Source organism: Lemur catta, chromosome 15, assembly GCF_020740605.2.
Source record: "Lemur catta isolate mLemCat1 chromosome 15, mLemCat1.pri, whole genome shotgun sequence".
NCBI classification, from domain to species: Eukaryota; Metazoa; Chordata; class Mammalia; order Primates; family Lemuridae; genus Lemur; species Lemur catta.
The window spans coordinates 57,192,523-57,216,711 of record NC_059142.1 but is presented as its reverse complement, the minus strand read 5'-3'; the positions used below and the strand labels follow the sequence as shown (position 1 = coordinate 57,216,711).

Here is a 24,189-nt window from a genome sequence, read left to right as displayed (position 1 = left end):
GCCGCCCAGCGCGGGGCGCGCAAACCTGCCGCAGGCGCGAGTTCGAGGACCGACCCTCGCAGGCAGCGGGTGACACCCGGCCCCGCCCCGCCCCTGCTCCTTCTGGCCCCGCCCCCGTCCCATCTCCAGACCTCCATTGGCTGCGGCAGCAGAGTCCCCGCCCCTGCTCCCTCTGACTCCGCCCTCGCCTGGTCTCCGGACCTCCATTGGCTGCGGCGGCGGCGTCCTCGCGGGAGGGGCCGGTGGGCGTCAGCCCGAAGGCGGAGACGAGAGCGAGATGGACGCGCCGCGCAGCCAGTGAGCGCGCGCAGCCGCCCCAGCAACTGCGGCCCGCCAATGGCGGGGCGGGGCGGGGCCGCGCGCTGTCAGCTCCGCGGCGCGGCGGGCGGCGAGCGGGGACCAGGGACCCGCGGCGCCTCGGGAGCCCGGCCGCCGCCTCTGCGCGCAGCCCCGCGGCCGGGCATGGGCGGGGGCGCCGGGCCGACACGATGAGCGCCCTGGGCAGCCCGGTGCGGGCCTACGACTTCCTGCTCAAGTTCCTGCTGGTGGGCGACAGCGACGTGGGCAAGGGCGAGATCCTGGCGAGCCTGCAGGACGGCGCGGCCGAGTCCCCGTACGGCCACCCGGCGGGTGAGCGCGGCCCGGAGGAGTCGGGCCCGGGCCGAGGAGGGGCTGGGGAGGAGTCGGGGCCCGGAGGGGCCGGGGACGGGTCGGGTAGGGCCGGGGCTGCGGAGGGGCCGGGCGGAGGACCGGGAGGGGTCGGGGAGGGCCCGGGGACGGGACGGGGAGGGGTCCCGGCGCGGCCCCCTCTCTCCGTCGGGATCTGTCCCGCGCCCCGCGGGCGGCCCCGCACCCATCTTCGGCTCGCGGGGCTCGGGCGGCGCGTCCCCATCCTGTCGCCGCCGAGGTCTGGCGCGGGCAGGGGCCGCTGGGTGGGGACGGTCGCGGGGACTTGGGGTGCTCAGGGCGGGCCTCGCAGGGGCGCCGGGCGGAGCGGGAGCTGCCGGCGGTGGCTCAGCGCGTGGGTCGGACGGAAGCGCAGGGAGGACGCGGGCGGACTCGTCTGAGGCGGGGGTCCTGGTGTCTGGGGGGCTCCTCGCCTGCTGGACGGGCCTGGGAGGGAGCGGAGCCCAGGTGGCCCTCGAGAGTCCGGCCTGGCTGGGGGAAGGAACCGCCGGAGAAAGCGACAGGACCGGGAGTTTCAGGGCGAGCGGAGGTCTAGGGCGGCCCGCAAGGGGGTCTCCGAAGTTTGCGTTTTGAGAGCTGTCGATGGAGAGAAGACGGACCGACAGGGCTCCGAAGAAGGGCAGGCAGGGGTGAGGACGGGCCGTGAGAACCCAGGGCAGAGGCGGCAGGCTGCCCACGGCCAGGACCGCGGGGACTGTGGCTGGGAAGGGGAGCAGCCTGTGACACCTGCCAGCCGTCAGCTCAGGGCCGGGAACGCCTTTCCCTAGAGACCGTGTCGCTGAGCTCTGCCTCTCTCGCTGCCTCCTGGCTCTGCACTTTGGTTCCCAGAGCAGAGGAGGCAGCCCAGGGAGCGGGGTCTTGGTGTCGCTGACCTGCCAGCTCTGGGGCAAGCGCTGCCCACCTGGAAGGCTGGAGGACCCCTGGGTCCAGAGGCCTAACAGGAGTTGAGAGTTGTCAGAGAGTTCAGGAGGAAGGGAGGGGGTTTGACTCCCCCCCCCCGTAGAGGGTACAGGGCAGCCCCAAAGGGCACGCTGTGCAGGGACTAAGGGGTGACCTAAGGAGAAAAAGGTGTCTGTGGTGTCCGGAGCAGGAGGCCTGAGACTGCTGAGCAGGGGGTACCTGGGACACACCAGCAGCTTAGCAGAGTGGTCACCTGGCAGCAGGGTCCCTGCGGTTGGGGGAGTGGGAGTGGAGACAGAGCTTGGGAGAGCAGCTGCCATGATGGGCTTGAGCTCAAGATGAGAACCTGGACTCATCCTAAGCTGCAGCACCCAGAGGAGTCACTTGCCGTCTTGTGACAATGTGGATTCTGCGTCTGTGGGCTAGGTGGCCCCAAGAGTCTGCGTTCCTGGCTGCTCCCGGGTCTGCTGCTCGTCCCACCCTCATGCTGCGTGGCAAGGCTCTGGGGCTGTGCTGTCCAGCATGGTGCCTTGAGCCACACGTGGCTGCTTAAGTTTAAAGTAATTAAATGAAATAAAATTAAAAGTTTGCATTAGCCACGTTTCAAGTGCTCCCGTAGGGGACAGCACAGATGTCGACTTTCCACCATGGGGAAGTTCCGGGCAGGCTGCCCTGGGAGTTCGGCTCTGGGAGGGCAGGAGCTGTATGCACAGCCGTGTCCTCAGCGTCTGGGGCTCAGTGAAGTTGGAGGACAGAAGAGGTACAGGAATAAAACACTCAACAAAATGCAAGCCCAGAAAGGGCGTGGTGCTTCAAAAACTGTGTTTTAGGGGAACAGATCGTTGAATGTTTTGAGTTCTATAGTGGGTGAGTGACGGGCAAATTTGAGGAGGGGCATAGACAAGATGTTTGTCAAACTTCCTTCTGGCCAGCAAAGGCTCAGGATGCTGCTATTGCATTGCTTTTCACTGTTGTTGTTACTGTTGTCATATGCAGAACTGAGGGCTACCAAAAACGGCTAGTTAATGCTTTCTTCTCAAGTTTTTCCCTCAACGTAGAGGGTTTAGGCTAAATAGACACCTTCCGTAAAAGGCTTCATTGTCAACTTGGCCTGAGACACTGCAGACAGGAGCTAGTGTCATGAATGTGCCCCTTGTGGGTTTTTGATTTACCAAATATCTGTTCCAGGGTAACAAAAAGATATTATGAAAATAGTAAGAAGTTGGGATCATTGTGTTTTTATGAAAAAGGACATTTCACTGAGAAAGTGCTTCTGGTGTTGAAAGGCAAGGGCATTTGCAACTTCCCTCTCCATTTCCCCTCCAGCCATGCTGAGCTACGCAGCCCATGCTGCTGCTTTTGCGTTGCTGGGGTTTATGACACTCGCCGCTGTACCTACCGTAGGTGTGGCACCCACGTTGCTTCGGATTAATTCACATTTAAGTGGATTCAGTGTTCACTGAAGTCCTCTTACCATTGCTGTCCCTCCTGGTTAGCTCAGTGTCATGACCCATCCTTTTTCCAGGAAGGACTCGTGCTGTTTTCATGTCTGAGAATGTTGCCTTTATCTTTAAACAGTACCTGGCTGGGTATAATATTCTTGGGTTATATTTTCTTCCCCGACACTTTGTAACTATTGTTCCACTTCCCAGGCACCGAACATGGCTGAGGTGAAGCCTAAGGGCCGCTGATTTTTTTCCCCATGTTAGTTGATTTGCATCTTCTTCATGAATTTCTGAGGAAGTCTTTCTTTTTGCCTCATAGCTCCTTAGCTTAAGCAGACCGTCTCAGAGTTGAATGTTTTGTGTTAAACTTATGTTACACTTACGTTACACTGTGGACTCTTTGTACTTCCAGACATATATATTTTTAATGTCGGGGAAATTTGTTTTATGTCCTTCTGTTACATTTGTTGGTATCTCTGCTTCAGGAGCACCCGTTGTGTTGGTTTCCTGTTGCTGCTGTGACAAATGACCACAGACTCAGTGGCTTAAAACAACGCAGCTTTATTATCTTACAATTCTGGGCTAGCATCAAGGTGTCGCCAGGGCCGCATTCCTTTCCAGAGGGACTAGGGGAGAGTCTGTCTCCTTCCCTTTTCCACCTTCTGGAACCCACCTGCGTTCCTGGGCTCTCGGCCTTCCCCCATCCCCGGAGCCTGCAGCGGCTGGTGGGGCCTCCTCCCCTCGTGCCTCTCGGCCTCCTAACTCCACTCTCAGGACCTGCCGTTACGTTGTGCCCACTCAGACAAACTGGGGTAATGTCACTATCTTAAAGTCCCCTGATTAGCAACCTTAATGCAATTCCCCTTTGCCACGGAACTGACATGTTCACAGACTCTGGGGTTAGGACATGGGCGTCTTTGAGGGGCATTATTGTGCCTACCTCACCAGTTATCCTATGTTGGACCGTTCTTATGTCATCCTTATCCCTGCAGGTCTCTAATTGCTTTAACCTTTTTAACTTTCTCTTCTGAATTGCCATGATTTATCTCCAGCCTTTTTTATTTGTTAATTTTGATTTTACTAAACTGTTTACAGCTGTTTCTAATTTATTTATTAATTCAATAATGATGTTGTTTTTGGAAAACTAATTTTTCCCTAGTTTTGGAATTTTCCTTTTTTCAATTTTTAAAAATTTCTGCTTCAAATTTGTTTCATGTAAAAAACTCTTTTCTTTGAACTTGTATTTTACCAACCTGTTTTTATTAATTTGTTCTATTGCACAAAGTAATCAGAATAGACTTCCTCCTGTTTCTTGGGTTATGTTTTCTGTTAGGTTGAGCTCTTTGTCCTTTATTCCTTTTCTTTTTAAACTTTTTATTGAAGTATGATGTACATATAGGAAGGCATACATTTTATAATTGCACACTCAGTGGATTTTCACAAACCTAACACACCCCATAACCAGCGCCCAAAGCAAGGGCCTGACACTAGCAGACTCCTGGAGCCTGCCCATCCCCTTTCAGTCACTTTGCACCCGCAGGTGACCATCCCTCCTGGTTTCTGACAGTGCGGGTCCATTTTGCCCGTATCTGCATTATGGAAAAGTGGAATCGTGTGTGCTTTCTTGTGACAGCTTCTCTTGCTTCCAGTATGTGTGTGAGTTTCTCCCGGGTTGTGTAAAGCTGTGGGTGGTTTATTCACATGGTGTGTGATATCCTTGTGTTACTAAACCATGATCTATTTATCTATCCTACTGCCCATGGGCATTTGGGTGGTTTCCAGTTTCTGACTATTATGATTTGTTCCACTGTGAACATTCTTAGGACATGTCTTTTGCATTTTTGTTGAAATTCACCTACTTGTGGAGTTGCTGAGCATTAGACATGCATATGTCTGCACAGGTTCCACTTTAGGAGATACTCCCAAAACATTTTCTAATTTACACTCCTCCCAGCAGAGTAGCAGAGTTCTAGCTACTCATACCCTCGCCAACACTTGGTACTTTCTCTCTTTGCATTTAGTCACTCTGGAAAGTGAGTAGTTTGAATTTGCATTTCTCTGATGACTAATCAAGAACCTTTTCACATGTTTATTAGAATTTTCTCTTTTGTAAAATGCTCTAGTCTTTTGTCTATTTTTTTCATTTAGGTTGAATTTTTTTTTTAATGATTGGTAGGAGTGTTTAAAAGAATATATCCTGGCTATAAGTCTCTTGTCAAAAATATGTATTATGGATATCTATTCGCTCCTGCGCATTACCTTGTCCCTCTTTTAATAGTATTTTTGGATGAACAGAAGCTCTTAATTTTAGCATAATCCAAATTACCAATGTTTTATGGTTAGGACTTTGGGTCCTGTTTAACAAATCGTTGCTGCCCCGAGATAATGAAGATGTTCTCTTCTAAAAGTGCTATTGTCCTGCCTTTGACATGGGTGGATGCCTTCCGGCTGGGCTGGGGTGAGGCAGGGTCAAGATGCATTTTTTTCCCAGTTGAATACCCGGTTGGAGAGGACCCCCGCTCCCCCCCCCGCCCCCTGCTTCCCTGCATTGCGTGGCCACCTTGTCACAGCCCAAGGACAGCACGTGGGTTTGTCTGTGCTGCTGGCCAGTGTGTCTCTCATCGGTGCATCCTGGGTTGGGCTTGCACGGTTGCGGTGCTGCGTTTTGCTACCTTGGTCTCGCTTAGGCAGCTCTGCCTGGATGTTTTCTTTGCACCGACACAGTCTGCTGAGGCCTGGGTGCTCCAGCCTGTATGTCTGTTTTCCTCTTGGCCTGAAGTTGGAGGACAGGGGTCTTCGATTCTGGACCCTGTCCTGCGACGGGAGCCCATGGGGAGGAGAGGGAGGATGAGTTGGACAGTATGGACCCGGCATGGTGCCCACTACCCAGGGGGTGTTCCCCCCTCTGCAGTGACACCTCACACACACTGGTCCCCCGGGTTCTGGAGACCCGGGAGCCTCACCTCTGCCTGGTGGATCCTCAGTTCAGCCTTTTCTCCCCCTGGAAGTTCTGTTTGTCCCCAGGCAGAAGGGAAAGAAACAGGTGTCCCAGGCTGGTCCTGGCTGTGGTGCAGGGAGAGACTGGGTGCTCCGGGCTCCGCATTTTCGCTCATCTGCAGCTGACGATGTTTCCAGCGCCAGGCTGTGACTCTGTCCTCCTCTGATTGCTGAGTTGTCTACATTTGGTGCATTTTCTTAGCCTCAGAGAAGGGAAGTGTTAATAGATTAAAGTCAATGCTACAATCTTTTGCCTCCCACTTTTTTTCCCATCATGAGAGACTCACCATTTTCTCCAACTACTTTCTCCTGGCTATTCCTTCAGCTTCCTTTTCCCAGCAGGAAAATCCCATCTTTCTCTCACTGTTTCATTTTTGCTAAGAGCTCATAATAATAACTCCCACTTATGGAGAGTGTGGAAGAACCATCTCATAAGATAGGTTACGCTGCTAGGCCCACAGAGGGTGAGTGACTCCCTCAGGACCACATGGCGCAGCGTGCGTGGAAGAGCCAGGCAGGGGACGGGGAGCCGGGCTCCTGCCGCACCCAGTCACTACCCGAGAGGCCTCTGGTCCTCCAGGCACAGTGTTCACAAAAGGCTCCAGGGAGAGGCGGCCTTTCTTCCCTGCAAGGATCATCAAAGCTCCTTTAGTTAAAGTGGCCCAGTTGTCGGGGCTTTCTCCTTCCTCCCTGACGGATGTTCCCCCAGGGGCTGCGTGCACACCCCCCTACTCCCTTCGCCCCTGCAGGCGGTGGTGGCGTTGCTGATTTACACAGCGACTCTGCCAGTTTCCCTTGGCAACCACCTTGGGATTTAAAACACAATTTACAACATCACCACTTTCACACTTGGACAAAAAGTGACAGCGTGTTTACTGTGCTTCCCGTAGTGCAACTCCTTAGGGAGGAGATGGTTTTCTTACCTCCCAGGGTACACTCGTGAGCAAACAGTAAATTCTTTAAATACATTGAGTTTCAAAAATTGTGTCACGTGCATTTCCACGTATCTGAACATAATACACTTGCGTTTATATGAAGTGTCCTCTTTAACAGCCCTCAATGTGGTCCCACCCGGCCTGTGTCCTGCAAGGTCTCCTGTGAGGTGGTGACGCTGTGGCTTAACCTCGAGCCTCCGCAGCCCCCAGCCCCAGGCCAACCTGGTCTCAGGGGACGGGCAGAGGCTGGGGTCACAACAGGCCCCCCCCAGGTTTCTCCCGGCAGAGTGTCGGCTCTGAGGGCTGGAGACCCGCCCAACACCCCGTGTCCCCGGCCACCAGCCCAGCAGCGGGCACTGCCGTGGCTGCAGAGTGGACGCAGCTGTAGCAGGCACAGACCCGCAGCCCTGCCTTCGTCCTGCCTGGCCTCTCCTGCCCACTCCTCCTCCTCCAGGGCAACAGGCTGCGTCGATGGGCATTTGCAGGCTGTGGGCACCTTTTTACCTTAAGAGGTCTTTAAAATTTTTTTTAATTTTTATTTCATTTTATTTTTTTTTAGACAGTCCCACACAGTTGCCCCAGATAGTGTGCAGTGGCGTCATCATAGCTCACTGCAGCCTCAAACCCCTGGGCTTAAGTGATCCTCCTGCCTCAGCCTCCCGAGCAGCTGGGACTACAGACGTGAGCCCCCGCGCCCAGCTAATTTTTCTATTTTTAGTAAAGATGGGGATCTTGATCTTGCTCAGGCTGGTCTTGAACTCCTGAGCTTAAGTGATTCTCCCATCTCGGCCTTCCAGCGTGCTAGGATTACAGGTGTGAGCCACCACACCCAGCCAAGAGGTTTTTTTTAACCTTTATTTCAAACTTTACTCCCAGGGGTCTTCAGCTGGGACACAAGGAGCTCCACTGTCCCTGGTCACAGAGACCTGTCACACGCGGAGCTCCCGTGTGGTTCTTTAGCCAGTTTCGATGGTTAGTCTTTGTCATGATGTGGTTTTTCTTTCATGAACTTTACATTCATAATCCATCATGTTTCTGAGAGTTTGGCTTCACGGTTATCTTTTCCTTAAGTGGATTTGACATTCCATGGTCTTAAACCCTTTCCAGTGTGACGTGTAGTTTAGAATCCAGCATTCAGCCCCACCTGGTACACATCTGACATCGCTCCTCCACCGACGGGAGGCATCCACCTGGCTCCGTGTGTTCCGAGCCTCAACTGGTGCAGAGAATGACAAACTGACGTGTTCCCAGCTCCGTGTCATGAACACATGCAGGGACCCAAATCTTGAAGGTATCTGCTCTATTTGGTGCCAGAGCCCAGCAGCTGGGCCGGAGGACTCGGGAGCTCGGGGCACAGCAGGTTCCGGCCCCGGGGCCCTTGCTTGGCTTCTCGGCCCCACCTGGCGCTAGCTGCTAATGGTGGCATCTTAGAGAGAGTGACCTAGGCCATCATAAGTGATCCTGGGGTTTCTCAGCTAAAAATGGGCCTCGAGCTGTTTCTGGCTTGCGTGGGTTGTATAACTCAGCCTCTGGTGGCTAATAATTAGCTAACTGCTCCCCCCAAATGTGACTCAGCCACATTTGCTCATGAATTTGAATCAACGGGTGTGTTATTTATACTGTGACTCGTGACAGGACTGGCATTTTGTTTGATTAAAAATAAAAGCCAATACAATTTTACAGAGGTAGAATCATAAATATCCATGGTAAGCTCCAGATGACCCGAATGCAGAAGGCTGGATGTTGTTGTCTTAGCAGGAAACAGTCAGTGTGAAGACTGTGAAGTCCCCTCCCAGACCAACACAGTCTGAAGCACAGTCTGTCCCCTCCAGCGTAGGTGACGTGCACCTGTAGGAAGAGGCCACTGTGGCACAGCTGCGGGGTTGACATCAGGGAGCACAGCGGGGGCAGTGGCACACCTGGGGACACCATCGCGTGTGGGAGGAGCCGGCAAACACGGGTTCTCCACGCCTGGACCCCTGAGCTTCCTCTCGGGAGCGGGTGGGGTGCGGGCAGGTGAGTGTTTTACGACCTGCCGAGTGAAGTGGCTCTTGGTGGAGTGTTTGTTTCCCAGGGCTGCTGTGACAAATGACCATGAGCCGCGTGGCTCAAAGCAGCAGAATGATTCTCCCACAGTCCACATCGAGGTGCTGGCTGGACCGGGCCCCCCCACCCCCAGGCTCTCAGGGAGGAGGTTCCTTGACGCTGTGGTGGTGGTGCTGGCAGTCCTTGGTGTGCCTTGGCCCGCGGCAGCGTCACTGCAGTCTCTGCTCCATTGTCACGTGGCCTGTTCCCTGCAGGTCTCCACATCTCCCTCCTCAGGAGGTCAGCTGTGGGGTTTAGGGCCCCCCCATAACTCAGTGTGACCTCATCTTAACTTGATTATATCTGAAAAGACCCTATTTCCAAATAAGGTCACATTCTGAAGTTCCAGGAGGCAGAATTTTGGGGGGACACTACTCAACCCAGTCCGGATGGTGACACCCCAAGATTCACGGCCTCCCCGCGGAGGAAGACCTGGAGTCCTGGCGGTCCCCTCCCCGTGCAGCTGCAGCGCTGCCCTCACCGGTTCCTGGTGGCTGGGACGTGCCCAGCGGCAGCTGCAGGCCTCGGCCCCCACCCCGCGTCCGAGGGTCCCCTCGCCAGGCTGTCGCCGCAGGACCCCGTGGGGGCGCTGGGCCCGGGCCGCCCGTCGTCCGCGCACCGCAGCGCCGTCCGTGCGGCGGTGGGGGCCCAGGAATCTGCATTTTGACTGCACGACGACATTCGAGAACCCCCGTCTTCACCAGGCTTATTGGCACGTGGTTGACTCGCAGCAAAATTCACCCCTCCTGAGTTTGGACGGAGGCCCGGGCTGCGTGGGCAGCGTGGCGGTCGGGCCCCCGCAGCCTTCCCCGCCCCCGCGGGCAGCTCCGGCCTCTGCGGCCCCGGCTGAGCCTCCAGCGGTTCCTGACTTCGGTCTCTAACGCGTTCACCCCTTGGGGGGCTGGGCGGCTTCCAGTCTGGGGCGCCCTGCGGGAAAGCCGCGGCAAACATGCGCATGCGTGGCTGGGTGCCAGCGTGTTGCTGTCCACGCGGGCAGGTACCTGGGCGCGGGCTGCGGGTGCTCCGCGTCCTCCCTGCTCGCGCAGCCCTCGACATTCTTCGGTTTCGTTGTTTAAGTATTAAGCACTGGTAGGTGTGTAGTGGTATCTCATTGTCTTGTGTTTTCACCCAGTCTGTGCATTTTCTTTCCGCTTTATTCAGTGCCTTTTAAGGAACGAAAGCATTTAATTCTGAAGAAGTCTAATGTATCAATTTTTTCTTTTGCAGACCTTGCTTTTGGTGTCATAGCTAAGAAATATTTCCCTGGCCCAAGTCACAAAGGTTTTCATCTGTGTTTTCTTTTAGAGGTCTTATTACTTTAGGTTTTAAATTCATGACTATGATCCGTTTCAATCACTTTTTCACACAGTGTGAGGTGTAGGCTGAGATCCGTTACCTGCGCGGACGTCCTGCTGTTCCCGCGCCGTTTGTGGGCAGGGCTGGTCCTCCTCTGTCGCGGGGCCCCTTTTCCACAACCAAACGGCCGTGTTCGTGGGTTTCCCTCTGCACTGTCAGTGCCCTTCCCTTTTCCTACGTGTGTATTTTTATGCCGGTACCAGACTGTCTTGATCACTTTAAATCTACAGTAAGTCTTGAGACTGCGGCGTGGAGTCTTGCAGCTTTGCTCTCTTGTTGAAAATTGTCTTGGCCACTCCAATTCCTTTGCTTTTCCATGCAAATTTTAGATTTGTTGATTTCTATCATAAAAAAAAGTCTTGCTAGGATTTTTGGTTGGAACTGAATCTATAGATCACTTTGGGGAGAATTGCCATCTTAACAATACTGACTCTGTCAGTAGGTGAGCACAGCATTTTCTCCATTTATTTAGGTTTTCTTTGATTCCTTTTATTAGTGGTTTATAGCCCTTGGCATACAGATCTCACACATATTTTGTTAGATTTATATCCAAGTATTTCATGGTTTGGGGGCTATTGTACCTAGTACTATTTAATGTCAATTTCTAATTGTTTATTGCTAGTATATAAAAATACAATTATTTTTTGTATGTCAGCTTAGCATATTGTGATTTTTCTAAATTCTCTTATTAGTTCTAGTCACTTTCTTTTTTTTTTTTTTTTTTTTTTTGAGACAGAGTCTCGCTGTGTTGCCCAGGCTAGAGTGAGTCCCATGGCATCCGCCTAGCTCACAGCAACCTCAAACTCCTGGGCTTAAGTGATCCTACTGCCTCAGCCTCCCGGGTAGCTGGGACTACAGGCATGCGCCACCATGCCCGGCTAATTTTTTCTATATATATTTTAGTTGGCCAGATAATTTATTTCTATTTTTAGTAGAGACGGGGTCTCGCTCTTGCTCAGGCTGGTCTCGAACTCCTGAGTTCAAACGATCCGCCCGCCTCGGCCTCCCAGAGTGCTAGGATTACAGGCATGAGCCACCGCACCCGGCCAAGTTCTAGTCACTTTCTTATTGGTTTTTGGAGCTGTGTGTGTACTGTAACGTCGTCTGGTGATAGCGATAGTTCTACTTCTCTCCTTTGAATCTGGATGTCTTTCTTCCTGTTGCCTTGTTGCCCTGGCTAGGGCTCCCAAAATGATGTTGGATAATGGTGGTGAGAGTGGATCTCCTTCCCTTGTTCTCTTTCTTATGGGGAAAGCATTCTGTTTTTTATCAGTAAGTAAAATGTCAGCTTTGGGAGTTTTTTTTTTTCTTTTTTAATGCCCTTATCAGGCTAAGGGCGGTCCTTTCTGTTCCTAGTTTGATGAGAGCTTTTTGTCACATATAGGTATTGGATTTTGTCAAATGCTGCGCCACTGAGAGGATCATCTGGATCTTTCTTTGCTGGTTTGTTGATATGAAAAATTGCGTTGGTAGATTTTCAAATGTCGAACCAACCTTGCATTCCAAGTTAAGCCTTACTTGGTCAAGAGGTATTATCTTTTATATATATTGCTGAATTTGATTTATTTTTTGATGGATGAATTCTCTTTTACTTTACATTTTTCCTTTTTTTTTTTTTTTTTTTTTGAGACAGAGTCTCACTCTGTTCCCTGGGCTGGAGTGCCATGGTGTCAGCCTAGGTCATAGCAACATCCAACTCCTGAGCTTGAGCAATCCTCCTGCCTCACCCTCCCGAATAGCTGGGACCACAGGCATATGCCACCATGCCTGGCTAATTTTTTCTATATATATATATTTTTTTTTTAGCTGTCCATATAATTTCTTGCTATTTTTAGTAGAGATGGGGTCTCGCTCTTGCTCAGGCTGGTCTCTAACTCCTGAGCTCAAACAATCCACCTGCCTTGGCCTCCCGGAGGGCTAGGATTACAGGCGTGAGCCACCATGCCCGGCCTGCACCCAGTTCTGATGGCTCCAAAGCCGCTGCGCACACCTTGGTGCCGTGCTCCAGGCCCCCTGGCACCGCCCAGGGCCTGGGACACTGAGACAGGCTCTGCTCACCCTGCACGGGGCTCGTGTCCCCACAGCTGCTGCCCGCTGCTCTGCCTTAGCCAGGCTTTCTGCGCTGGGAGGCTGCACCCACACGGCTGCTCCTGACACTCCGCAGGCATCGCTCTGCTCTGCCTTGTTGTCTGTGGATGTAATTTTTCCTAACTTAGGCTAGTTCTGTGCTCTAGGAGAACTGACAGTCTTCAAGTTGAATAAAGTGATTTTTAGCCAGATTTTCCTTGGGAGAAGTGGAGAAGCTCATTTACTGCTGACCTACCGAAAAACATGTTTCTTTCATTAATATATTACCACCTGCAGTATTTTGGCAACTCCTTCCAGTGTATGTGGAAGCAGATATATTTGCTTTTATTTTTAGCTAATTTGTCCTCAAACATCATTTTCTAAATTGCAGAAGAGAAAAGAAAAATAAATGGGAATGTAATTTTATCTACTGTTTCTAGTATTCTTTTATTTCTAATAATTAATATAATTACTTATTCAGCACCCTTCATGGATTTATAGGAAACCCAAATTGTATGTAAAGATGCACAATTGCACGCATGTACATAGACACGTTAATCACAATTGTATCATTTTTATCTGTTTCCCTGAAAAATTAAAGAACATTACCAAAAATTGAAAGAAATATTTTATTTTATTTTTTATTTTTTATTTTTAATCCAGCAAGCTCAGATTTTCTTTTAAAAAGAAATCATATCTTAGAACTAAAAGAGTATATCAATTTCATATGAATAATGTTAAAAATTACCTGTACTGTAGTATTACCACTATGCAGAAAGAAAACCATATGTACACGGAAAGTGAAACGAAATACACTGAAATACCAACAGTGGTTGCCAACGGGTGATTGTGAGTGATTTTACTATACTTTCAAAGTACTTAAAATTGGGCACGAATTACTTGATTTTAAATAAACTTTTGCACATGCATTATTCTTCCACGTCAGAAGTGCCGGTGCGGGCGGCCTCCGGCCAGCGCTGCTCCCTGTGGCCGCTGTGTGGGGTCCGGACGCGGGTGGCGCTGGCCCTGCGTTCTCATGGCACCTGGCCCCGAGGATGCTCCCCGGCTGTGGGGGAACTCGGGAGAGACCCAGACCCCGGTGTGGGGTCGCGGCCCCCAAGGCCTCCGCAGCAGAGGTCGCCCCACCCTAGAATGGTCACGCTGTCGCCCAAGGCCGAGCCCAGCCCCTCGTGCCAAGCAGCTCCGGTCCGAGCAGGACAGCCCAGCCCGAGGACAGCTGTCCCCCTTCTCCTAGGCCCAGGGACTCGTGGTCACAGGCATCGGGCTGCAGGGGGCGGCACCACCCTGATGACTTATCTAGTCCTAATTAACTCCCGAAGACCTCACCTCCAATTAGCATGTGAATTTGGGGATTAAGTTTCCAACACATGCCATTTGGGGGCATGTTCAAAGCACAGCACCTGGTCATGATGATGTAACGCTGGATGTCGATCCGGCTGAAATACCAGCAAGGTGACGTGCGTGTGCGTGTGTGAGAGACAGACTTGGGGACGAGGCCTGTCAATGACAGAGCTGCGTTTTTGTCCTGCATGGTGGACAAGGAAGGCCTAAAACTGAAATGTCAGGAAGCTGGAAGGTTAGTGTGTTGTTTATAAATTTGGAGATACATAGCAAAAGAAATTATTTTAAATGATTAAAAGGAGTGGAACACTAGCAGTGGGGGTGGGCTGGGGCCTGCCAAGCTCCACACCAGGTCCCAGAGCGGCACTCAAACCTGGAACCGCATGCGTCTGTGACTTGGTGGAAACAAAAGCCAAGCGTGTTGTGTGGGTCTCGTACGGTGCCAGGAAGGGCCGGCACGGATTAAAGCTATTTATGAACACTTTTAAAAACTGTTTGGCCATAAACAAAACAAGTACAAGAGGACACTTCCTGAGTCGAAGGAGCCACTGTAGCTCAGGCAGGGCCCTCGTCTCCCGCAGGACGAGACAGTGGGAAGGTCTCGGCCGGACCCAGGGTGTCAGGCTGAAGTTGTCTCCAGACTAAATATAAAGTCCCAAGTGTGTTTATTCACAGCATCCCCGGGGAAAGAACTGTGTCCACAGTTAACTAGGCTGCCAGAGCAAGGGTGCACTCTAGCCCAGGCAACACAGTGAGACTCTGTCTCAAAAAAATTTAAAAAAAAGCACTTGAGAAGCAAGGTTGAAACCGACCCATAGTCCACGACCCGGAGATCACTGACCGCGGCGTGTGGGGCCACTCCTCCCGGCTCTGTCTCCCCGCGCACACATGCAGGCTCACACACGTGTGTTACATGGCTGGGCGCGTACTTCCTTTCTCACCTCATACCTTTGTATTTTTACTTTGTTTTCCCAGTGTGATGCTTTGGGGGAAAGGGTCTCCCTGTTTGCAGACCCGCTGTCTGGAGACAGAGCTGAGCGGAAGTTTCCTTGTGTGCGGCCTTGGGTTGGCCAGAGCGGGCAGGGCCGGGGCTGGGCTGGGACCAGCTGTACGGGACACCCCACTGGCCACTGCCCCCCCTCGCCCCCCCAAACCTGCTGCCCCCTGGCGAGAGGAGGGTGTGGCTGGAGGCTCCCCCGGCAGGTGGGTGGCGGGTGGGGCCGGAGAATCTGGGAGCACAGCAGGTCCTGCCCACCCGCCTTGTAAACTTGGGGTCTGCACCACGAGGAACCCTTTCTCCCCAGACGTGGCAGGTTTCTTATCCTCCCGCATGTCTGAGTGGAGAGAACTCTGGGGAAGCCCTTGGCACCCACATTTAGGCTGTCCGTGCCCTCCGACAGGGATCGACTACAAGACCACCACCATCCTGCTCGACGGCCGGCGGGTGAAGCTGCAGCTCTGGTGAGTCTGGGGTCCCGTCCTCGGCTCTGAGAAGGACTCGCTGGGCAGAGGAGGAGCACCCCGCCTCGGCCTGGTTGGCACAGCACCCCGCGGGCCCTTAGCCCTGCGGGTCCAGCTTTGGCCGGGGGCCTCCCCAAAGGAAGGTGGTGACTCCCTGGGGACCATAGGCCCATCGTCTGGGCGTGGGGACCCCAGGGCCAACACAGCACTGTGTGGGTCACAGGCTTCGTGGGTTCCGGACAGGGGACCTGGTGCCTCGGAAGACACCTCCCAGGGCCAGGAGGGGACCGGTGCAGTGTGGCCAGGGGGGCCGGGCGCTGGGCACCCAGCAGGAACTCAGAGCATCCTGGCGCGGGAGGGGCTGTGGGCCTCACCTGCCGGCTGGGGAGGAGGCCTGCCGGGACCCCTCCCGCCCCCGGGCTCTGGGCTGGGTTTCCTGGCTCTGAGGTTCTGGTCATGCCCCTCTCTGCCCTGGAGCAGGGGGCCGGGGGCTCCTGCTGTGACTAAGCGCAGGGCTGGGTCCTTCCCGGCCACTGGGCCTGTCTCCTGGCCACCCCCCCATGCGGGCCCACCCCCAGCTGCGCACCAGTGGCCTGTCCCATTCCCCTGTCTCCCCACGCTGCCCCACCCCCCAGGACCAGCCAGTCCCCGAGGTGGCCACGGAACCCTCTGCACAGTGTCCCCTGGGTGCTCTGGCCCTTCCTGGTGCCTAGCCCTGGGCCTTCCCACCCGGGACGTCAGTGTGGCCCCAGGGTCACTGTCAGCCCCTGCCCTCCTCCCCCTCCCAGAACACATTATTCTCAAGTCCCTTCTGTCCTGCCCCCAACCACCCCATCCTGGTGTAAAAGCCACCTGCAGGCCCCACTCTGCCCACAGGTGCCCCTGAGCTCACCTGCCGGCCGCTCCAGGTACCTTCCTAGACCCCTGGACGCTCACATGACAGCTGGAACGACCTCACCGCTTGCCCCGTTCTGCCTGGGTCTGGCGTGCCCATCGTCGCAAATCCATTGTCACATGACCCCAGGTCACACCGGCCAGACCCCAGGGTGGACACTTTCCTCCCTCTCGCCCCACGTCCCCGCAGGACCTCGAGGCCCCTCCTGTGTGGCAACAGCCACCGCCGTCCACACTGACCTCTTTGCAGGGTCATACTCCCACTCAGGTCTGGGGACATGGTCCTCCCCATGTCCTCTCCCTGTCCCCACCCCCTCGCCTTCCTTCCCGAAGCTGCCGGGGTTGTCCCAGGCCACACAGGAGCCTTATTTCTGCAGACGATGGCACGTGCAGGGGTGCCAGTACCCAGAAAGACCACCACAGAGCTCCGGGAGACGAGCCCAGGATAACGAAGGTCCCCCCCCCCCTCCATGGAGTCCTGGCCCGGGCACGGAGGCGGCTCTCTGGACAGAGGGCATTGTCTCCCAGTCTCTCCTAAGGGCAAAGTTGATACACATTCCCATGTGCAATTAACACGCCCACTTCACCGGGTGCCCCCAGGGGGCCTGTGGGCTGGCCCCACACACAGGCACGTCCACAGGTCTGGGCAGCAGGACACGCCACACTTTCATTTCTGTTATGTGTCACCTGTGGCTGGTGACCGTCCTGACCCGGGAGAGGAGGGCCTGGAGGCCCTTGGGAGGGGCCCGAGGCACCTCGCCAGGCTTCTAGTTTGAGTTTTTAAATGACAATGAGAAAAGAGAATGAGGCTGGGAGCGGTGGCTCATACTTGTAATCCCAGGGCTCCAGGAGGCCAAGGCAGGAGGATCACTTAAGTCCAGGAGTTCAAGACCAGCCCGGACAACATAGTGAGACTCGGTCTCTACATAAAAGGAGAAAAATTAGCCAGGCGTGGTGGTGGCACCTGTAGTCCCAGTCACTCGGGAGGCTGAGGCAGGAGGCTCGCTTGAGCCCAGGAGTTGGAGGCTGCAGTGAGCTACGATGATGCCAGTGCACTCCAGCCAGGGTAACAGAGTGAGAGATCCTGTCTCTAAACAAACAAACAAAAAAAAAAAAATGAAAGGGAAAAAAATAAAGAGAATGAGCCTGGAAAGACATCCCAACAACACCCACATCACTCCAAGGGACTGGTGACAGCTTTGCTGGGGTCGCAAACGATTGTAAAGCGCATTTGCTGTGGCTCTGAAGTGCGAGAACCTGGTTGTGAGGAAGAAGCACCAATTTCTCCTAATGTCTCCAACATCTTTTCCAGGGATACGTCGGGGCAGGGAAGATTTTGTACCATATTCCGCTCCTACTCTCGGGGTGCCCAGGTAACAGCATCCCCTGAGCCAGGGGATCACACTGACGTTGAGTAACAACTTGCACGAAGCTTAACTAACCATCCTCTTTAATGGATAACTTGAGGATAAGGCGATTAAGCTCATATATACATTGACGCCAGAGTCTAAGAATGTGCTGTAGAGCCACGGTCCCCACCTTTTGGCACAGGTTTGACAGGTTTCCTGGAAGACGATTTTTCCACAGACTCGGTGGAGGGGATGGTTTGGGGATGATTCGAGCCCATGACATTTCCTGTGCGGTCAGACCTCTCTGCTGAGGATGGTCTGTATTTGCAGCCGCTCCCCAGCGCCGGCATCACGGCCTCAGCTGCACCGCGGATGGTCAGGCATTGGGCTCTCGTAAGCAGCCGCAACCTGGATCCCTCACATGTGCGGTTTACAGTGGGGCTCACGCTCCTGTGAGCATCTAATGCTGCCGCTGATCTGACAGGAAGCAGAATTCACGCGCCCAGGCGAGTGAGGGGCAGCGGCTGTCAATATGTCGCTTGCCTCCTGCTGTGCAGCCTGGTTCCCAGCAGGCCACGGACCGGTCCTCGGCCCAGGGGTTGGGGACCGTGGCTATAGAGGGTTTCTTTGCTCAAATGCCGCCTTTAGCATCCAGGATGCGTGCATGCGTTTGTGGGCACGTATGAAACACTGCGTATGCATGTGTGTCTGTGCATGAGGGCCTGCATACGTGTGTGTGAGTGCATGTATACATGCGTGTGTGTGCATGTGAGCTGTTTGGGCGTGCAGGTGCGGGTCTATACCTGTGTGTGCATGTGTGTGTGCACTCCATGCAGGGAGGTGGGCCTTGCTTTGCATGAGGTGGTGATTCCTGCACTGTCCCTGCTTTCTTTGTCCCTAGAGTAGCTCATGCTGTGAGTTCTAGTCCCCAACTCCCCCCGACATAAACCTGCACAGTTGGTTGATAAATCAAAATTACATACTTTGTGTTAAAAGAAGTAAAATGATTATTTCGTTAACTGCGTGTCTCTGACCGAATAGCCCGCATGCCAGTGGCACGTCTGTGTGCTGCATGTGGAGCCTGTGTCCTCCCCGCAGGGTGTGATCCTGGTCTACGACATTGCAAACCGCTGGTCTTTTGATGGCATCAATCGATGGATTAAGGAGATTGACGAGGTACAACGCGCGACGCTGCCACCCCAGGTCCACGTGGGCTTGGGGAGGCGTCAGGCTGGGGCCTCGGGCCAGGCCTGCCGGGGCTCCCAGGTGCACATGGGCCAGGCACCAGGCAGGGGCTTGGGCACAAGGAGGATGTGTCGCCTCAGGGCACGACACTGGCTGGGCTGGGCCCTCGAGTGTGACCGCAGAGACCCCAGGTCCCAGGGACCTGAGCTCGGTGCACAGGACACCCATGAGGCTCCCTGGTTGCACCTGGCTGCACCGTGGTTTGGCCTCTGCCTGCTGTGGTCAGGACTGGGGTTGACGGGCAGTGACTGGTCTGCAGCTTGCTGGCACCGGGGACTGTGGCCGCCAGCACAGGCCGAGGTATCAGTGTCCTGTGGCTGCTGCAGCAAATGACCACAGACTGGGGTTTTGAAACCACGGGATTTTACTCCCGCAGTTATAGAGGCCAGAAGTCCAAACCCAGGGCTGGCCGGGCCGCCTCCTGCCAGAGCTCCGGGGGGGGTCCTCCTTGCCCCCCAGCTGCCGGCGGTGCCGTCGGTCCTTGGCCTGTGGCTGCGTCACTGCAGCCCCTGCCCGTCCTCACGTGGCCTCCCCGTGTGTCTCCGTGTCTCTCCCGGTGAGGACACCAGGCATCAGGTTGGGGCCCCCTAACCCAGTGTGACCCCCTCTCAACTAATTACGTCTATGAAGACTGTATTTCCAAATAAGATCTCATTATTTTTATATTTTTAAAATTGTATTATTTTACTTTGTTTTACAAGATTTATGGGGTACGAGCTGAAGTACAGTGGTAGCGTCTGGGCCGTAGTTCCCATCACCCAGTGGTGTCCCTCGTGCCCTGTGGGTACTTTTCACTGCCCAGACCCGGGGGTCTCCAGGGTCCGCAGCACCACTGTCCGCACCTGCTGTCGCGTAAGACCCTGGTCTGAGGCTCTGCGTGGAGCCAACTTTGGGGGGACACCAGTCAACCCAGTGTCCCCACGCTGCCAGGAGAAAGTCTCACCCAAGTGACGCGTTTTCCTTGCCTTTCTCTCGCCTGCAGCATGCCCCCGGTGTCCCTAAAATCCTGGTGGGGAATCGCCTCCACCTGGCATTCAAGCGGCAGGTGCCCACGGAGCAGGCCCAGGCCTACGCAGAGCGCCTGGGCGTGACCTTCTTCGAGGTCAGCCCTCTCTGCAACTTCAACGTCACGGAGTCCTTCACGGAGCTGGCCAGGACCGTGCTGCTGCGGCACGGGATGGACCGGCTCTGGAGGCCCAGCAAAGGTAGGCCGGCGGCTGCCCCAGGGCCTGCGTCTGCCCTGCCAGGCGCAGTGTGGTCCTGCAGCCCCTGGACGACTGTCTGCCTCCCAGGACGCGTCCCAGGCCACTGAGAGAAATAAAACACGTTTCTGAATTTACAGCTTTGCCAGAAAGCTCACGAGGGGGATTTCTGGGATCTGCACTGGGGCAGAGGTGAAGTCGTGCAGGGTTTGCTGCATGTGTAACAGGCGTCCCCGGCGACCCCCAAGGAGGGAAGCCAGGTGTGTGCACCACCCCTGCGGCAGCCCCACGCAGGGACGAGCTGCACTAAGCCTGGTCTTTTCTTTCCCAAGTGCTGAGCTTGCAAGACCTCTGCTGCCGCGCGGTGGTGTCCTGCACACCCGCACACCTGGTGGACACGCTCCCGCTGCCCCCTGCCTTGCGGAGCCACCTCAAGTCGTTCTGCATGGCCAATGGCCTCAGTGCCAGGATGATGCACGGCCGCTCCTACTCCCTCACCGCCAGCGCCACCCACAAAAGGAACAGCTTCTGCAAAGGGAAGGTCGTCCGCCCACCCCAGAGTCCACCCAAAATCTGTACCAGGAACAGCTGCAAAATTTCTTAAGGAAGGAAACACACCGGAACCTCTCCAGGGAAACTCTGAACAGTCACACCCAGAAGACGGTGATGCGTTCGGGATCCAAGAAACAAGTTTTCAACGTCTCCCGTGACTGTCCCAAGCGGTGACAGTGCCGCTTGGGAATGCGAGGGCACCTTCCGTGCGAGGAAAACACTTTGAATTTCTACGTGGATGTGCATGCAGCTCGTGTTCTAGACGTGTGTTTATAAAGGGAAATTGGTATCTGCTCCACTCTTGATAACGTGAGATTTTTGAATGTTACCATATCATGATTGCACTGCAAGTTTTTCCTTAAAATAACTGCTTTTGTACGAACGGTGATATGCAAATGATAAGCATAAATTCAAGGGAATTTGAGAAGCAATGATAGATAATTTACAGTCATTGATATCACAAGAGGGGTCTTTTTGTAAACCTCCTTTTTAATGTTTAAGCACCAGTTTATAAACACCACAGACGCACATGGAGATTGTGTAGCAGATCTGTCCAGTCTGTGTGTGAAATGGATTTGATAAAGGTTTTGCTATGTTATTTACTACATTTGGGGATTAATAAGTGATTTATATGCATATTTTTCTGTAAATCTACATTTTTTGTACAAGATGTTCTACAAGTTCTGAAGCTAAGGGAAGAAAATGCCAAAGACATCTCGTTACGTTGAACACAGCCAACACCGTTTCAACAGACCCGTGAGGAAAGACCCGTTTCAGTGAAGAATGACGTGAACAGCCTTATTTAGGAAAATGTTCCTCAAAAATAAAACGTGCACTGGTTTCTCTCTTGGCAGAGCGGTGGGCTGGTTCTTGCTGATTCTGTGTAGTCCTCGCGGCCCTCAACTCCACTCGCTTTGCAGGGGCCTGTTGTGGGTGCCACACAGCGCTGGTTGGGAAAGACGCCTTTTCCTGGAAAGAGCCGTAGAGGCGGAAAGTGAGGCGACTTAACGATGAGGCTGGAGCGCGTGCCTGTCTGGCGAAGTGCCAGCGAGGTGCCTGGACCTCCGCGGTGGCGAGGTCAGAGCCACCTGGGAGCGTGGGAGCCTCCTCCCGCAGCTGCCGTGGCTCCAGCCCTCTCGCCTTCTAGATGAGGCGCCCTGCTGCGTCCTCGCAGACCAGCGGTGCTGCCAGTGCTGTCCGCCAAGGACCACACAGACCCCCCCTGACCTGTTGCACGAGGGAGACCTCTCCCCACGGAGAAACCAGGGCACCGCACTGGGCAGGGGCTGGGGAGGTTGTGCAGAGTCTGGGGTGTTGTGAGGTGACTCTGCGGGAGCACTTGGGGTGACGGCACCCCACTGTGTGTGCTGCTGTCAGGGGCCGCGTGGCCGTGAGACGTCCCATCTTGGTACTTTGTATCCAGAGGGTGGGGAGGGCAGAGCAAGGCTGAAACTGTCACTGGCAAGAAGTGGCAGCCACGCATCTTCATGGGGGGGGGGGCTGGCCATGTGGTGACTGGGACACGGTTCCCTGCTGTGTTCAGATGGGGTCTTGCTTTTCTCTGCAGTTGTGGGTCACAGAGTGGCTTGTCCGTGGGGCTGTCGTGCCCACCAGGAGCCTGAGGAAGCCTTGTGTGTGTGCAGCCACCCAGTCCTTAGGGGCTGCTTTGCTCTTTCCTGGTGCCCTTCCAGGTGACAAGGACACAACGTTCAGGCCAAGGGTGAGACGCAAGCACCTTATATTCTAGAAAATGTCCCATCTGTGACCTAACAGAGGCCAACCTTCTGCATCAGGGGGAAAGTGCCTATGTTACTAAAAGCCAATCACCGTTAGCTGTTGGTTTCTTTTTCTTTTGGAGACAGAGGCTTGCCCTGTCACCCTGGCTAGAGCGCAGTGGTGTCATCATAGCTCACTGCAACCTCATACTTCCGGGCTCAAGTGATCCTCCCACCTCAGCCTCCCGAGTAGCTGGGACTATAGGCATGTGCACCACCACACCCTGCTAATTTTTCTATTTTTAGTAGAGACGGGGTCTCGCTCTTGCTCAGGCTGGTCTCGAACTCCTGAGCTCAAGTAATCTTCCCACCTCAGTCTCCCAGAGTGCTGGGATTACAGGCGTGAGCCATCACGCCCGGCCTATCTGTTGGTTTCCTGATCCCTTGCCCTGAAATCTTGTCAATGTTCCGTGTTCCACTTCAGAAACGGGGATACTGGATGGTGGCTCTTTTTTAAGGTTCTCTGTTTTTTCTGTGAAACATATCATTAAGTATGTAACAGAGTTCACGTAACATGTATATCTTAATGTATGATAACACTGTTATGAATATATATACCTGTGTACCCACGACACAGCAGTTTAAGAAGCAGGAGTAGGAAGTAGAACCCACAAAGCCCCCCACGTGTTGTTTTAGTTCCCTGTGGCTGCAGTAACACATTACCACAACTTAGTGGCCCAAAGTCAGTATCACTGGGCTGAAATCAGGGAGCTCTCGGGAGGAGGGTCCTTCCTTCTGTCTCAGCTTCCGGGGACGCCAGGCGTCCTGTGGCTGTGGCTGCATTGCTCTGCTCTGTCTCTCTCGTCACGTGGTGTCTTTTCTGTGTGTCAACTCTCCCTTTGCCTCCTCTTATAAAGATACACGTGTGGCACTCAGGGCAGTCTCGATAATCCAGGACAATCTCCACATCTCAAATCCTTCACTTAACCACATCTGCAGATATTCTTTTTCCAAAATAAACTAAGACTGTATTTAAAGGTTCCAGAGGCCAGGCGCAGAGGCTCACGCCTGTAACCCCGGCGCTTTGGGAGGCTGAGATGGGAGGATCACTCGAGGCCGGGAGTTTAGGGCCGACCCAGACAGTCCGGGTTCCTCTCCCCAGCTCAGGGTCCTTGTTGGGGGTTGTTACTCAGTTGACCACACCTGCCCTTCCCCTGTTAGATCATTCTCCGCCCCCAGGAGTCAGCACCATCTCCAATTCTGTGTAAACCGCACCCCGGTACGAATCCGCACCGCAGATCGTGGAGTTTCACCTTCCCAGCCCGCTCGCCTGTGCATCCTCTCCGCTTCCCTTCTCGTCTGAGGACGCTGGTCATCGGGGTTAGGGCCCACCCTAATCCAGGATGATCTCATCTCGAGATCCTTGATTACATCTGCAAAGACTCTGAACAAGGTCACATGCACAGGGTCTGGGGGACGTATCTACAGGGCGCAGCTCGGCTCGGAACTTCTGGGCTCTGACACAACCGAGGCGGGCAGCGGATGTCCCAACACCCCAGGCACGGGAAGACGCTGAGTGAAACGTGAACCGAGGGCCCCAAGGGTGGCCGAGAAGTCCGGGGAAAGCCGCACACCGGCCCCTACTTCCCTCGGGGCTCGGCAGCCACGACCCGCACCCAGGGCGCGCGGCGGTGGAGACCCGCCCCGCCTGCGGGGCCCCAGGGGGCGGGTCTGCGGCCTGCCCTCGGCGGTCCTGGGTCTCGTCCCAGCCGTCACTCGGCCCCGGGCCCGCCCCACGATGGCGCGCGAGGCGGCCCGCCCGGCTCCGCCTCCTCGCGGTCACCCTCGCTCGGGAGAAGCCGCAGCTGCCCCTCGCACGGGGCTCGAGTCCCCACGCACACGGCCCGGCGGCGGCCCGGGCCCCGGGGACGCGGGTG

General features: G+C 54.6%; 1 protein-coding gene across 3 annotated transcripts; it reads left to right on the top strand.

Annotated features, from left to right (window-relative positions):
- The first annotated feature begins 389 nt into the window (after positions 1-389).
- Positions 390-20,687, top strand: RAB40B (RAB40B, member RAS oncogene family). 3 transcript variants are annotated; one of them, XM_045570007.1, is made up of 6 exons: positions 390-630; positions 15,235-15,295; positions 17,502-17,562; positions 18,637-18,714; positions 19,766-19,988; positions 20,318-20,687. In XM_045570007.1, exons 1-6 carry the CDS (start codon positions 489-491, stop codon positions 20,587-20,589), a joined length of 837 nt encoding a protein of 278 aa, XP_045425963.1. In that variant the 5' UTR covers positions 390-488; the 3' UTR covers positions 20,590-20,687. The 3 variants fall into 3 exon arrangements, with proteins under 3 accessions (XP_045425963.1, XP_045425962.1, XP_045425961.1); XM_045570006.1 differs by having other exon boundaries at positions 403-630; positions 18,580-18,714; XM_045570005.1 differs by having other exon boundaries at positions 432-630; positions 15,139-15,295; positions 18,580-18,714.
- Positions 20,688-24,189: the final 3,502 nt, after the last annotated feature.